The sequence below is a fragment of the Taeniopygia guttata genome, chromosome 26 (genome assembly GCF_048771995.1).
Source record: "Taeniopygia guttata chromosome 26, bTaeGut7.mat, whole genome shotgun sequence".
Taxonomy (NCBI): Eukaryota; Metazoa; Chordata; class Aves; order Passeriformes; family Estrildidae; genus Taeniopygia; species Taeniopygia guttata.
In genome coordinates, this window is record NC_133051.1 from 4542356 (window position 1) to 4558785 (window position 16430).

At 51.0% G+C, this 16430-nt stretch overlaps 1 protein-coding gene across 1 annotated transcript in view; it reads right to left on the bottom strand.

Annotated features, from left to right (window-relative positions):
* Positions 1 to 16430, bottom strand: part of LGR6 (leucine rich repeat containing G protein-coupled receptor 6) — a 153483-nt gene that overhangs the window by 14151 nt on the left and 122902 nt on the right. Inside the window, exons 7-14 of the mRNA XM_041721290.2 lie at positions 12383 to 12451; positions 10632 to 10703; positions 9416 to 9487; positions 8333 to 8401; positions 7331 to 7402; positions 4156 to 4221; positions 1632 to 1703; positions 84 to 155 (exon numbers count right to left, since the gene is read on the bottom strand). Of these exons, the coding sequence (XP_041577224.2) occupies positions 84 to 155; positions 1632 to 1703; positions 4156 to 4221; positions 7331 to 7402; positions 8333 to 8401; positions 9416 to 9487; positions 10632 to 10703; positions 12383 to 12451 (564 nt within the window). The remainder of the gene's footprint in view (positions 1 to 83; positions 156 to 1631; positions 1704 to 4155; positions 4222 to 7330; positions 7403 to 8332; positions 8402 to 9415; positions 9488 to 10631; positions 10704 to 12382; positions 12452 to 16430) is intronic.

Genomic DNA, 16430 nt, shown 5'->3' on the forward strand with positions numbered 1-16430 from the left:
CTGGTAGCCCAGGAAGTCAGTCTGAGGTCCTCAGATACCTCCCATCCCTCGTCCACTGTGAAAGAAATATCCCTGCAACTTACAGCTTGGTGAGGGAGTGCAGGGTCACAAAGGCTTCTGGATGAATAAACTGGATGCAATTCCAGCTCAGGTCTCTGCAAGGCAAGGACACAGCAGTAAGGAGAGGGCAGAGCAGGCCAGTGAAGCTGCTGACACTGGCCTAGCCAAGGGCCCTGGTGGGAGCACATGTGGGATCTGTAGCCCCTTGGTCAGCAGCAATTTCTGTCCCATTGCAGCTCCCCACAGACAAGTCTGGGTCTGTATATGGGTGGTTTCCAATGGAGGGCACAAGAGTTTGCCTTGCAGAAGCTCCTCTGCTGAAACCCATGGGAAAAGATCAATGGAAAATGTTCTTTTTTGGTTTAATTTCTGTAAATTTGGGAATTTTTTTGCCAACGTGCCAAATAGGTCATGCCTTAGTGCCAGATCAGTCACAGTGCAGTCACAGTGCTGGGTGCAGCATGGGCAGATAGGGCCAGGGGTCTGGGGAAGGTGATTTTAGAATGTCTCCTGCCATGCACAGGTGCTTTGGATTCATGGAGTCCCCTCAATAAGCCCTGCCTCCATCCAAGTGAGAGAGCTCCACTCCCTCTGTAAGCAGTGCAGAGGAAACCAGCAAACTGGGAGACATTTCTTGTCCTAGGGCTGACCACAGGACAGCTTTCATCTCTCCAGCTCTAAGGGAGTGCAGATAGCTCCTCAGATGTGTGACATTGAGTGGGGTGAATCCTTTCCACAGGGACCAGAACGTACCCAAAGCTGCCAGAGCTTTCTCACCTGTGTGTGTGCCTGGGCTGGGGCAGCATGCTCACGTTTCCCTGGGTGTCTGCAGTGTCACCTGTCCCACCCCAGGTGTAACCATGGTGTCTGTGACACTCACGGGATCCCAGAACTATTAAATGGCACTCACATTGCTGCACCATGGGAACAGATTTGGTGTGATTTAGTGCACTTCCTGACAGAACAGCAAACAAAGACTGTCAGGGCTCTTTCCAGATGTCGCAGAGCCAGTTGTGCCCTTCAGGGCCTTGCCAGCTCTCCAAGGTGCCAGGCACTTGGCAGGTGACTCTGTGTGTGTGGGAAGTGCTTGGGTGCACTTGTGACATGGAGCACGAGCTCTTGAATTGGGGGCAGGTGTTGTAAATGCAGACGTGCCACAGGGAGGAGCTTCCAAACCAAAGAGATGCTCTGCAGGGATGCTCCAGGGGTGCATGGCCCAGGACCAGCCTGTGTGGGACAGGGATGCTGGAGCTGAAGTACACTCAGGTACTGCCCTGAGCTCCTCCTGGCACTCAGGAGGCCTGTCTGTGATGTGGGCTCTGCCTTGGCAGAGTGTGCTGAGGGCGTGTGGGGTGTGGGCACGAGGGGGCAGGTAAGGAGGGGGGTCTGCAGGCACAGGGGAAGCCAAAAGCATGGTTTGTGCCCTCCTCTTTCCTGAGGTGGAATGGAAGAGGGACTCACAGGAAAGCCTCCCAGCAGTGACAGAGCAGGCTGGGAGCTTCCCCCAGCCCATCTGGGCTCCCAGACCCCTCCCCAGCATGCCCCCCTGGTCCCTGGCAGCCAATACTTGCATGGAGCGCAGGGCCATCAGCTGCACAAAGGTGTCTGCTCTGATCTCCTGGATCTTGTTGTGCTGGAGACCCCTGGAAAACAGAAGCTGGTTTGAGAAGAGAGCTGGGGGCAGTTATGGAGATCTTTGTCCCAGTGCAGCACTGTTACAGTGGAAGTTGCTGTGCTTGGGAGACCTACTCTTATTCCAAGAGTTAAACAGGATGAGCAGCAAAAGTGTCAAAGCAATTCTCTCCTACAGGCTGCTCCAGGGCTCAGACAGCCTCTGCTTTTCATGCCATCATGATCCAGTAAAGAACTGTTGATGTGCAGTGGCCAAAGATGCCCTGTTAACCCCAAATCCACACTGGTTTCCCACTCTGCTCTGCCCCGTGCCTCCAAACTGCTTTTTCCAGAGGAAAAGCTGAGAGCTTGGAGACAGTGATCAGCAACCAGCTCTTTGTGACCCTTCAGGAAGGACCATGTGGTGCTGCCTTTTGCCTTGTTGAGGATGAAGGTTTGAGGGCTGAAGGGATCTCAGTGTTCCATGAAGAAATATCTTGATGTCATGTAAAGCCCACTGTCCACATCTGCACATGAAGTGCCTCAGCCCTCCACATCTCCTTTCCAGCTCCTTTATCCCCTGGGGAAGGGGAAAGAGCAGTGTGAGAGTTCACACAGACTCTGTGACTGACCTACTCACTCCCCACATCCCCAAGAGACATCCTGGATGCTCCAACCATGCACCTTGTGGGAAAGGTTCAGTTCCTCAGTTCTGTTTTCCCTGGTGTGAAACAGAGGTGAATGCTTACTAAGATTCCTGCAGAATGCCCATCCTGAATTCCCAGACCTGCAGAAGAAGTGTCCCTCCATCTATGACCTTCTGCAAGGGGAGACAGCCACTGCCTGCTGCTCCACCTACAGCAGCTCCCTGGTTTTCCCCAGGTTGCTAAGCTGCCTTTAGAGTCAGAAATGATCTTGACTCATCTCACACAAGGGCCCTCATGTGCTGGCTGTAGTGTCTCAGCTGGTATTTGGCCATGTGCTCCTGTTCCAAAGGTGGGCACCTGAGCTGCCCCCGTGGTGCCCCAGGCTGGCATTGCCCCTACCTCCAGCCAAGATTTCACCTGGCAGCCACTGGAAGATCTGGGCACAGATTTGGGGGTCTCACTGATTGGAAGAGGTGGAGTTTGGGCAGAAGGGGTATTGGAGTAAGGTTCAGAAAAATAATTTAGAGGTGTTTAGCTGTGAGGGGTCACCTGTGTGGTGCAGGTAAAGGTCTGCACACCAGCAGTTACAGCACAGCGAGGGCACAGCTGAGCTGTTTGTGGGCCAGGTTCCACCAGGCACCACCAGACTGTTTTCAGACCATCAGGAATACTGATGCTTGGTGGGGGTGGGGCTTACAGGACAAAAACTTTGGGATTAAGGGACCAAATACTCATTTTGGTCTCTTAATAAAAAAAAATTTAATATTTAATATTAATTCAATATTAATATTTTTATAGGTATAATCTATTTGACTTCACTAGCCAGAAACTGGGATTTAATGTGATTCTATATTAATGTTAGGTCTGAATTTGGCATATTATCAAATTTTGTAAGAAGGAACTTAGGCAGAATGTGTGAAACTACAGCTTCGAAATTCTGAACATTTGTCCTTTTTTGGTGTACTTTATATTTTTTTCAAATGTTTTCCTGGGGGTACTCTCCCAGCTGCCATAAAAAGCAGCAGGGGCTGTGTACTCTCATTTCCATGTAGTTTCACAGTGTTCTAATATCCAGTTTGCTGAGGCTGGATGAGCTGGTCTGACTATCCAGGCTGAGGTGCTACAGAGAGCAGGGACAACCTCTCCTGTGGGGTTTTTTAATGGGCATGCTGCTCCCATACATCTGTTCTTCCAGGAAGCAGAATTCTGTAAAAAATAATGGAGTCTATCTTAATTGTTTTTTTAAAACGTTTTTCTCAAAAAGGCCAAGAACTTGGGTTCTATTTTTAGTGTAGAGCCAGATTTCCAGACATTTTGAGCTGAATGTGAATAACTTTGTCTCAGAGCAACAGGAGTTCCTCCGGGGGCCTGGAGAGGACCCAGTTCAAGAGCTACAGCTGAGAAAAGAATCCCCCTTCTCTCAGGAAGGTCTGGCCCTGGCAGGGTGGGTAAGAGCTGCTTTGTGCCCATGGCATGAGGCCCCTCCTTGAAGCAGAAGGCATTTATGGTGGACATAAACTCCATTCTTGATTAGCTCATAGTGGGACTGGAGTTCGAGAAGTGAATTCAGTGCTGTCACATCCTGCTTCTCTTTGAAGTGTCTGGGACCTCCAGCAGCAACTGACTGAATTAAGCTCTTGTTCACAGGGGATGTATTTTTATTCTGTATGTGCACAGGGGCAGAGATGGAGCTCTGGCCCGTTTGCACTCCAAACAGTGAGATTCAATGCCCAACTTTCCCAGGGCTTAGGGAGTTCTGTGTGTGGGAACCACCCCTCTCCTCAAAGCAGCTCTTTTCCCCAGAGCACAGCACAAACAAGGACGTCTCCATACTCACAGCTCCTCCAGCTGCTGGCACCGGTGGAAACTGGGCAGCTCTTCGATTTGGTTGTGTGACAGCTCTCTGCAAGAAAAGGACACAGGAATGTTGGGACATCAAAAGGCAGTGCCCCTGAACCCTCCCTTGGAAGGCAGGTACTGCTGGAGAGCGAGGTGACCTCACTTCACCCTGCACAGCTCCACTTTTGGCAATCCCAGTGAGTGGGATCTCCCCCTGCAGCTGCTGCTGGCTCTGGGTGTCTCTGTGCAGGGCCAGGGTCACCCCATGATTTCCCCACTCTCTGTGCAAGGCCAGGGTCACCCCGTGATTTCCCCACTCTGTGCAGGGCCAGGGTCACCCCATGATTTCCCCACTCTGTGCAGGGCCAGGGGCACCCCATGATTTCCCCACTCTGTGCAGGGCCAGGGTCACCCCATGATTTCCCCACTCTGTGCAAGGCCAGGGTCACCCCATGATTTCCCCACTCTCTGTGCAAGGCCAGGGTCACCCCATGATTTCCCCACTCTCTGTGCAGGGCCAGGGGCACAGCACAGAGGTATTTCAGCACAAGATGCAGATGTACCTGCAGAGCCTGGGGAAGATTTGACCAGCTGCTTCTCTCCTCCCTCTGGCACAGCAACCCCACTGCCCATCGCCTGCTCCCCATTCAGCCTTTCCTGGCTTCCCCCCGAGGTCAGGGAAGGGCTTGTGCCATTGACAGGGATTTGGTTCAGGACAATACAGACTTTGACAATCTCAAGAACTGTCACTCGAAAGCAGTTTGCAGCAAACTCCTCTTGCCACTGGTTCATGGCTCAGTCTCATGTCAGCATCTAGGGCAGAGTGGCTTGATAGTCAGAGGAAAACCCACCCTGGCACAGCTTAATGAGGATTTATTGAAGCTGAAACAGGCTGGGTAAGGAGCAATGTTTAAACCAGCTCTTTCCTCCACCAGCAGAGACTGGATTTGTGGTTGTTCAAGGGAAATTTACCCCAGGGTAAAGTTTTGTATGTGGTTTCTCTGCTGACTTTCCAAACTTGGTTTCCATCTTTCTGCCAATAGATTGCTCCTAAAATATTTCAATTATTTATTTTTTTTTTTTTGCCAACCCACTCACCACCAGTTTTCCATGGTGGAGAGGAGGAAGGAGGGAGGGAAAAGCAAGCAAAAGGTTTGTGTTTGGCTCTGGAGGCTGTCACCCAGGATGGAGGAAAAACCTTAGCATCAGTCACTTTTCCCTGGTCCCTGTGTCAATACACTGGCCTTGACAGGGCTGGAGCTTAGCTAACAGTGATGGGGGAGAACCAGCCCCAGGAGTTATTTCTGGTTCCTCCAGAGTGAGGGTAACCAGGTGCAGCCCAGAATGTACAAACAGAGCAGCCTCAGTCACTCATGCTCTGTTGGGAACATACCAGGATGAAGGTGCTGATGGCACCAAGGGACTTCAGCTCTGCTCAGGGGACTGTCACCTCTTTCTGCTTGAGAAGAAAGACAAATCTTCCAGAGCCCAAGGAGCATTTGGACTACTCTCTCAGGCCCAGGGTGGGAATTTTCTGTGCAGAGCCAGGAGCTGGACTCAGCGATCCTTGTGAGTCCCTTCCACCTCAGGATGTACCATGGTTACATGAAATCTGTGCCCTGGGCAGGAGCCCTGGATGGAAGCAGCAGGATGATGGATGCCAGGTTGATGCCAAAGGATGGCTGTGACCCTCTGCCCCTGCAGTGGCTCTACAGTTCCTGTGCAGGATCCCTGCAGAGAATTCACCCCTGGAAATCCAGGTTGACCTGTGTCATCTATAGTCAGATGTGTGACAGCCATGGCTCCTATGGCTGCCCAGAGACAGGAGAGAACAGCCTCTGGTCTGTGGGGACAAGGGGCCAAGGCATTTCAAAGGCAAGAGAGATGTAACCATGCACAAACATTGGCCCTTGTGCTCTCCCTCCAAGCCCTGAAAGCAATGCAATTAATGTCAGGAGTGTTCACTAGGGAAGAGGAGCAAGGGGCAAGGAACAAGGTGGTGTGTCCCAATAAAACTCTCCCACATGGTGGTGGGGGGTAGGCACAGAGAACAGGCTCTGCTGTGGGGGCTTGCAGTCTGATAACTGCAAACATAAACAGAGCTCTGGGACCCAACAGCCTGGGCCAGCCCAAAGGCTGCACTTTCATAGCAAGTTATCCATTGAATTGGTCCAGATGTCTAAAGATGAGAGATCTTCCCTACAGGGACATCTGGAACCAAAGCCTGTAATCTCCTACATTACAAATTGTCTTCTTTTATTTTTATGTTTTACTCTTGTTTCCAATTTCTGTGATCAAGAATTCACTCCTGTTGCTTTCCTGGAACAAACTTGTTTTCTTTTTCAGCTTGCTTGTATAAAGACTGATGAGAGGCAAGCCTGTTGTTGCCCTAAGGCTGCAAACTTGTATAAATCTGGCTCATGACTCATTTCCTGAGGATGTCTTTGACTGCAAACATAGTTGGGGATCTCAGGAATCAGGGGTGTGATCCTGAGATGATGCAGAACCTTTCTGAGATGTTGATTTCATCATGTACCATGGAGAAAGCGTGACCCCCCCCCAGCATCATTCAGTGCCTGGCTAAGCAGGCAGAGCCAAAGAAACAGAGACCGAGCAAAACCCTGATCTGGCTTTGCTGCCCCACGTGAGGAAATGTGGCCTTGTGGCCTCACAGGTCTCCATCAGGTCAGACCTGATCTCTCCTGGGTTATGAACAGGATCCTTCCTCCAGATGATGGCACTTGCTGCAGCCCCAACTGCAATAAGCCATGGTGGGTGAGGGTGATTTCCCCCTTGATTTTGGGCTTGGAGCTTCTGCTCAGCTGGGAACTGTGAAGTGCTGTGGCCATTCTTACCCATCTCCTTTTGTACTCTCTCTACTTGCCTTGCACGGGGAGGGGACAGCTCCTGCTGGTGCAGAGCAAGGAGGATGTGCCTGACTGCAGCCCAGGGACCAGAGCAGCAGCTGGGATGAAGCAGCAAGGTGAAGAACAAGCAAGAGCTCAAAGTAGTGATTAAGAAGGTGGCAATTTCTGCATGGAAAAGATGATGGGAACAAGAAGCACAGGATGGTCTTCCACAGCTGGTCTTTTCCCTGAGCCAGAGAAAAGAAAAGTCCAGTTCCTGAAGGCATTTTGTAAGGAGCAGGCAGGACAGAGACACAGGTTACTCACAGGACTCGGAGGCTGGGCAGCTGCTGGCACATCCTTCTGGGGAGGAAATGGATTCCTGCCCGGGTCAAGGTCCTAGAGGGATGGAGGAGAGAGAAGAAATGGTGTGACAGCCAGCACCCAGACTCTGTGACCCAGAAGCCCAGATGCCAGTTCCAAATAGTGGCAGGAGAGACAGTATCAGTAGGGAATTAAAAAACAAGGAGAAGATAAAATACTGGCAGTTTTGGAAACAAGCACTGCTGCTGGACCTGGCTAAGGTGAATGTGCCTGTGAAGAGTTCTGGGCCACTGCTGAGTACTGAATTCACAGCTGTCCTTGGCCTTGCAGGAGGCAGGTGGAAGTGGCCTCTGTGGCCTGCTCTGCCATCCCTGTTCCCACTGGCCAGGCTGGCCAGGCCTGGAGCCAGGACTGCCTCAGAAGCTGTGTATGAGGGATGGATGGTGTGTCCCTGTGTCCCCGGGACACAGCAGGGCCAGGCCACACCGTGGCCAGGGGTGCTCCCAGTTTGGGCTCAGCGTGGGACCGGTGTCTGAGAGAGGAGAACCGTGTGGGGCCAGGGGCAGCGTGTCCTCCAAGGCCCTTGGGGCGTCAAAGGGGACCAGAGCAGCTGCAGGAGCCCCAGCCTGGGTGGCAGATGTTTCCTGAACTGCACCATGGTGCTGGTTCCAGTATGGGCAGAGACACTGGGCTGCAGCAGAAGCACTGCACTCAGAGGTTCACTCCTTCACAGGTGCAGGAGGGAAGGAAGGAACAAACAAACAAACAAACATACAAACAAAAGACTGGAGCACACTCAAGAGTACCAAGAGAGCCACTCACAGGGAGGAAAGCTGCATTCAGGAGCCACAGGGATGAAACGAAGCAGAAGGGTGAGCGACCAGGGAGAGGCAGAGCTGAATACTGCACAGCACTGGGAAAGTTGTCCTCACTGAAACAGCCTGGACCACCTTGGAGGAGGAAGAGCACAGCTAGCAGGGTAAAAGGGAGAGAGGTGCCACTCACAAAACTTCTAGGCTGGTGGTGCCTTTAAGGTCTGGGAATTCCCTGATGTCCGTGGCTCCATTGAGTGACCTGCAGAGAAAGGAGGGTGAAGTGAGGTGGGCAGAGCACCTGGAAGCACGTGCAGCTGCCCAAAGTTCCAGACCCATCAGCACAGTGACAAATCTGCTTCCTCACAGCCAGGTGTGATCAAGGCCCAGCTCCAGGTGTCCCTGTGTGTCCCTGTCCCTGTGACTGGAGCAGATGGAGCAGGGTACAGGATACAGCGAGATGGAGCTTGGCAAGCTCAAAGCCTCTCCCAGCCACTGACATTCTTGGCACAATCTCTAGCCAAATTAAATAAAAAAACCCCAAACAATTACCATGGGGAATGTAAGCAGGGCATCCCACCCAAACCTCCCTGGGTCTATGCATTTGGATTTAAAGAATGCAGGGCTATTTGAATGATTTATGTGCCTGGGTGAGGCTTATAAATAGAGATTTATGAGGTTGCCACTGCCTCAGTATTTTTAGTGCTGTGCAACAACAGGTTGGCTGAAATGCCAGTGTGGGGCAGCTGCTGTGGTTCAGGTGGTGCTCAGGCTGTGCTGGTGGCCCTGGAGCAGGCCCAGGGCCAAACACATGAAGGAAACACTGCCACTGCTGTCTGCCCAGAAATGTGATTTGTGCCATGGTGCTGGGACGTGTTCCTCCACTTCTCCGTCTTGTGGAGGAAGGCAGATGCCTTCAGTGTCCTTCTGTCTGGGCAATTATGCAACAGCAGAAAAAGCTGTGGCACTTGTGTGTGGCACTTTGCTGCTCCTGGCACAGCTGTGGAGACCCTGGAATGCCTCAGTGTCTGTCAGCTGTGTGGGGAGGAGGAATTAGTGGCTACCTCTAAAATGCCCTTTTCAAAATTATCCTTGTTCAGAAGAAAATATCTGCAGTCTACTCCTTGGAGTAGCCTTTGGGGTTGGACAACAGAGTGGCTTCATGGTCCTCTATTGGCACAGGGGCTCTTGAAAAAAGGGAGGGAAGAGGCCACAAAGGTGCACAGGGCTTGGAGCTTGGATGTTACCTCTCTGGGGATGTGCTTGGTGAACTTACAGAGTGTGGAGCTTTGGCAAGTACTGGAAGGCAGACTGTCCAACAAACTGGATGGGATTGTCATAAAAATGGCTGTAATGGGAAAGAGGAACAGGTCAGAGTCTGCTGCACACAAAGAGAAGAGGCTGTTACAGGTCAAGAGCCTCAGAGCTGCCAGCAGCAGGCCATGCAGGAGGTGCTGCTGTGCTCTGAGAATTCCTGCTCCCAGATAACCACAGGCTCTCCCAGTGGCCTGTTTTGGCCGGACATTGGTACAACTGAGATCTCCTGCTCCTCTGAATAGGCCCTTTGGGGTCCTGCTGAACCAGATGGGCTAAGCAGGTGTAAAACCCTTCTTCAGTCCTGCTGAGAAACACCTTGCACTGGAGGACACCTCCTGTGGTCTCACACACAGCACCAGCACCTTTCCCACTTGTCACAGTCAGTGAAGTGAGCTCTTCTCGGACCCACTGAGACATGGGAGGAGCTGAGTTCACCTCCTACAAGAAGCACTTCCCCCCACTATCCCCTACTAACTGTGGAAGACTTTAGATGGGCAGATGCAATGGAGAGATGAACATTGTGGGTGTATGGGCCCCCATCATCACCCTGTGGATGCTGCCCAAGGGAGCAGTTGTTCTGGCTGGAGCAGTGAATGGTTTCACCCAGCGTCACCATGGCTTTCCAGATATTGGTATTTCTATAATTTGAGTCCAGTTTGGACAAGCAGAGCTTTTGTCACATGATTTTCAATATCTGTGTGGTTCAGAGAACTATCCAAAAATCACCAACGGTGCCTGGGTCAGAGCAGAAATGACCTGGCAGCTGGGTGTGTTTATCTGCAGAGCTTTGTGACCCCAGGTGTGGGCAGACACAGGGGTCTGGAATCCCAGCTCTCAGACACGTGGAACTGCTGCTGTAGCTGTCCTGAGCACGAGGAATAAACATCAGCAGATGTCAGCCAGGGCTGAGGTGGTTTCCATGCAGACCACCTGTGTTTTGTTCCTTCCTTGCTATCAGCCTCTGCTGCAGCAAACATCAGCTGCAGGGAAAGGAGAACCCACAGCAGTTCTGAGAAGGAGCTGAGAAGAAGCCATTTCAGCTTGCTTTGGCACATGGATAGCAAATATCAGATTGTTGTCATTTGACCACTGTCAGAAATCCCAACTAAAGATACCAGGAAATGCCCCTATCTGGGCAATATAAAGATGTAGGAAATATTACTTAATTTTCTTACATTGTTTGGAGGAGGGGATTCCCAACGAATGCGTTCTCTGGAATAGCTTTGATGTTGTTGTTGTGAAAACCACTGTTGGGAGAAACAGATATCTTGATATTAATTAAATTAGCCTTCATTTCTCAACACTTCTAAAGCCAGAGAGCCTTCAAAATATTTGTCAAATAGTCTCCTTCCCAGGTGCAGCATCATCCCAGCAGGTGAACAAGGTCTGTGGTTTGGCAGGACAAAATCTGCTGCTCCATATGTGACTCCACCAACCCCACTGAGGGTACAAGGACTTCAGGTTTAACACTTTACAGGTCAGGAAACAGAAACATGCCAAACACAAGATTTTCTATCCACCAGGAACTACAATTTTTGTGGATAGTTTCCATTACCACTCCACAGCTGCCAACCAGAGTGTGCCAGGAATTATTGGCCCACATGACTTTAAAGGATTTGTAGCTCTAGCTGGGTATTTTTGGTTAAGCTTGAGAACCAACTGACAGAACCAGAGGACACAGCCTTAAACTGCATCAAGGGAAATATAGGTTGGATATTAGGAAAAAGTTTTTCACTGAAAGAGTGACAAAGTTCTGGAATGGCTGCCCAGGGAGGTGGTGGAGTCACCATCCCTGGGTGTGTTTAAAACAAGCCTGCATGTGGCACTGGGTGCCAGGGTTTAGTTGTGGTGTTGGGGCTGGGAGACATTTGAGTTTATTGAGACAGACTCCATGATATTTAAGGTCTCTTCCAACCCAGTGATTCTGTGAATTCTGTGAATTCTGTGTCAGCAGAAGAGAGCTCTGTGGCCACAGTCTGACCTCCTGTACAACAAAGTCAGTCTCAGGTTCCTGTGTCCAGGACTAAGACCAAGCTGTGGGTGATGCCCAAGCTGTTTATCCCAGAGGAGTCTGAGCAGGTGTTTAGTTGATGACTGCTTGGAATTTTCCTCTTCTTTACTGAAGGCATGTCAAAAGCCATCTTGAAGGGGATTAAGGATCTTATTCTCATTTTGAAGGTGAGAATAATGATGGTATCTGGGCTGAAGAGAAATCTCATGAGAATTCTTCCAGGAAAGAAAAAAGTGGTATCAGATTTTTACCCCAAGGCTCCCAGAAACACGAGATCAGCTGCTTTTGTCCCCCCCCAGCCTGGCACCAGTGTGACACAGGAAGTGTGGATCCACATCAAATCACCCCACCCTGGGGCTTCTACCTTTGTGGGTGATAAGTGGGATGGTTTCTTATTTTTAGTGTCTCCCAGGCTGACCAGTTAGAGGAAGGAAAGCTATCCACTAAAATGGCCATAAGCTTTGGTAATTCCCTATAATAAATTTATCCTAAGAAAGATAGAATAGTTTCTTTGCATTAGAGGAGGTGGCACAGCGCCTGCAGAAACTGTGGCCTCACAATAACACAGTTAAGTCCAGGTTGTGGTCCCAAGCTGAGGGTGGACATCAGAAGCAGCCAGAGAACAGATGGAATTTGAGCCCCTGAGATGCCACAGGAGAATGAGGAGCAGTAGGAGGAACCTGCTCCAAGGCTGGCAGAGATTCCCACTCCCCTCTGAGGTGTGGATGCTGATGGGGAGGTGGTCAGGGCTGATGGAAATTGAGGGGATAAACTGTTTTGAAGCAGTGGATAGGGCTGGGAAGGAAAAGAAAGGCTTGGACGGAGTGCTCTCCTCAACTCAGAGCACACGCGATGCTTTATTGGTCACTCTTCCACAGGGAGTGGATTTGAAAAGAAATAAATGGAAAATCTCACAGCTCCTGCAGTCGGCCCAGTGTCCTGATAGCCCCGGGGAATTCCAGCAGCTCGTTGTAGTTCAGATCCCTGAAAGACAGAGAAGGGAAATACATTCATTAACATTTCTGTAGGAACTCGACATTTGAAGCCAGGAAAACTTGGTCGTTAACATGGGAGACAAGTTTTTCCTACCATGCTGATCCAGCCACTGCCTGGAAACACAGTCTCACCCATTCCTGCAGCAGGAATATTGCAGCAGGAATATTCCCTGCTGGGACCACTGTCAGGTGAGAGCCAGTGCAAACCATGGCTGCTGCCATGGGGGTCCTCCCTGCCAAGTGCCCCGTGCCCATCACTGGGCAGTGCTGCTGCTCCCCATCTCCTGAGGGCCCTGGCCCCATCTCCCAGGAGCTCAGTCCCGGGCCTTTGGCTCTGAGTAATTTTTCTTGCCTTTCCAGGTCAAAATGGGGTCCTTTGAAGGACAAGAAACACGAATAGTGTCAGTTCTGTGGGCCCAAGAAGGGCTTCTCTGGGCCCCCTTGCTCTGTGGTGCAGCGGGGATCAGGGACCATTCCCTCAGTGGGGACATTCCTCATTCCCCCTCTTGAGGACACTGGGTCTCCCTGTCACTGGGACATGGTGCCACTGGGAACAGTGAGAAGAGGAGTCTGTGGGAAGACTTAGGTCTTGTTCTGATGGTTGGAGCCAATCCCACACTGGAATCTATGAGCCAAAGCTGGAAGTGATGTGCAAGAAGTACTGACACTGTTGAGCATTGTCTAATTGGCTGTGTAGTAAAATAAATAAAATATACTGCATTGGTTGTAATCACAAGTGTAGAATTTACCCACCCCGACTTGGCAACTAAGAGAGACATCTGAGTCTGAATGAAATCTCAAGAGTTGTGTTTGTTATCCAGGGATGGGCTTAACCTCTGGAAAAGGATTTATTTGACTTTTGGGGCACTGCTGGCAGCCTGGGAGGGGCAGCCCTTCAAAGGCACCAGTCCTGCAGCTGGCTGGAGGGTGCCCATGGAGACTGGCTGGGCTTTGGGTGTGCAGCACTTCTTGTGCGTGCCCAGCTTTCTCCTTGGAAGGCCATTTCAGCTGTCACAGTAGCATTTGACCCTATCCTGGCCATCCCACTTTGCCATTCACTGAAAGCCAGGCCACTGCTTCCTACCTGCATGACACTCACCAAGTTTTAAGTGGTAGATGCTTTGGAACACGATTACTGGCTCCTGGAGATTACTGTATAATTACACTTAATGAACCTCAAAGTAATTACCGTGTAACCTGGATTGTGGTTTATGGAACAGAAATAACTGAGCATTTACACAGCAATGGGCTGCTGCCCAATTACCCTGTAATTCTCATCCTCTGGGCCCAGGCATGGTCATTATGTTATGATCTCTCTTGGCCCCCTTGTCTCTTACATCTTCTCACTACCAGTGCCCCTGCTCGGGAACGACTCCATGGCACCAGCTCAGCTTTGCCCTGAAGGTGTTTACATGGGAAATCAACCCAGAGAGTCTCTCCAAATAGGTCCTTCCAGGACTTCCAGTTTATATGATTTATGTCTTAGGGAATGCTTATCACAGAATTACAAGATAGGGCATAAACCCAAGAGAAAAATATGGAATGAGGTTGTTGTGGGCGGATTTTGTCACGTTTAGCTCTGACAAGGTCCACACCAGACCTTGCTGCTGGATTCCCTGAGAAGCCCAGGTTCTGTGGCAGGTCCTGGTTTGGCAGGGTTTGTCCCCTGGCACTGAGGGCAGTTTTCCCTCCTCCAGTTACACCTGGATCTGGATGCTGGTACTCAGTAGAGATTTGAGCAGATGAATCCTGCTCTGTAGGACCCAGGAAGGGTTCATGCTGTCTGATAGCTGGCAGTGCTGGCAATCAGCAGGGAAGGAGCAGAGGGCTGGCAGTGAGACCCTGAGCTCTGCCCACCCTGCAGTGTGCTGGCAGGGTCCCAGCACACCTGAGGCTGCTCTGCCTGTCCCAGGGCCCAGGAGTGGAACAGGACTGGTGTCCCCTCCTCACATCTATTAGGCAGGAGAGCTCTGCCTCTCCCTGAACTTGCTCTGACACACTCTGTTCTCTTCTGGCTCCAAGCAGATCAGTGATTTTCCTCAGACTTCCCTGCTTGAGCCCAAATTGATCTGTTCAAGGTTAAATAGCCCAACACATGTCTGCTCATAGCCTCACTCTTTGCTTGTAGCTCCCTTTCAGCTGCTTGGGTGCTCTTGGCCAGTGTCTGTAGATGGCATCTGCCAGGTTCCATCAGGGCCTGGCTGAGGGCTCTCACTGCACAGGCTTGGTTACCAGGGGCAGGACTGTTAATGACACATCCCTTCTCTGCTGCTCAGGAAGATACAGGACTGGATTTCCCAAGTGAACCAGCAATGGGGAGTGCAGGCAGGACCTCACTGGGCATTCTCAAAGACTCAGTCAAATCAGATTAACATCCAGATCCCTGCACTGGTTGAAATCAGAGGCATTAGCAGCCTAAGTTGACTGACAGCCCCAAATTATGCACATAAGGTGCCTAATACCTTTAAAAATTTCACCCTGCAGTGACTCCCTGAAATTAGAGGGAGATTCCATAGGGAGTCATTCTAGGCTGGGTGTCTGCCTGTGTCCCTTCCCTCCCCTGCACCACAAACTGGGGCTGGGATGAGCCTGTGTGATGCCAAGGGATGGTCCCTGGAGAAGAGGCTCTGTGAGGTCCAGCCACAAGTGACATTCAGCCCATCACTGCAGTGTCACTGCCACTGTGGAGGCTTCCTGTGATGGCACAGGGCTGTTTCTGTGAGCTGCCAACAGATGGAAAATATTGCCCAGCAGAGAGGAGCCTTGGCTCACCTGTGATTCACTGCAGAACAAGGGATCTTAGATCCAGTATTATTTACAAGGAATAATTCATCGTGCTGTAATATTTGCTCCTGTCTTTAAAAATGTGTTTCCTTTCCAGCCTGTGCCTCTTCCAGGCAGGCTGGTCTTTCATCAGCAGATGAAGGTTCTGTTTGTACCTCCGCATGTGAGCAAGTATGTACAGGACCAGCTCTTCCTGAGCGAACACACACCGTTCCCAGCCCTGGCAGCATCCTGGGGCCTCCCTCCCCTCTGCACTTGACACATACAAAGAGCATTCATTGTGCTTAGCAGCTCCCGCTGGGTAAAAGCCCATCTTGGAATGCTGGCAGACACTGGGCTTGTTGGAAAGTGGAAATGCAACCAGGTGTAGTCATGCTGCTGCATCCTGGCTGCCAGCAACCCCGTTCTGTGCTCTGTTCAGAGGAGACAGTGTGCCTGTGCTCGCTCCTGCCTATGCTTCCTGGGTTTGGGGAGGTGAGCCTCCCTCCTAGAAAGAGCCCAGCTGCTGTGGGGAGCAGGTCCCTGGGTGCTCTGGGTCTCGGGATGCTCTCACTACCCTGACTTGTCTCCAGGCCAGCTCACGGCCAAGCTGTGCCCAGTTCATGGGGTTCAGCTTTCTGGAGGGGACTGGAAGAAACCAGCACTCAGGATGGTCCTCAGCTGCCATCTCTTCCCTGCAGTGGGGCCACTCTTCCCAAAGCCCAGACCGAAACCATGATGTGAAAAAAATTTCCATGTCCCTTCTTCTTTCACAGAACTGGAGTTGGGCTCTGGTCCAAGCAATGACCCAGAACCAGCATTCAGCCTCCACCAGGCTGTTCCTGTCAGTGGGGAAATTTCTGTTCATTTAGTGAAATCCAGTCCTCAGGTCTTTTCACAGGTGCTGTCAGGCTCTATCTAGCCCAGGCATCTCCTCTGTGCCTGCTGGTGGATCTCCAGAGCTTTCTTCCCAGCACAGAGTCAAGGCAGATGGGAAGGACTCATGGCTCAGTGGTTTAGGGATGATTTTGCTTTTTGATTCCAGTGGCAACAAAATTTCCTCTCCTGAGCATGTCAGTGAACTGCCCATCAATCACAAACCCTTTCCAGGAGCTGGTAGATGTAGGAAATGGAGGTGCTGGAGCAAACACCTTGAAGGGTTCCCTTCCTCTCCCTGCCTTATCCAAGGTACTTGGGCAATGCTT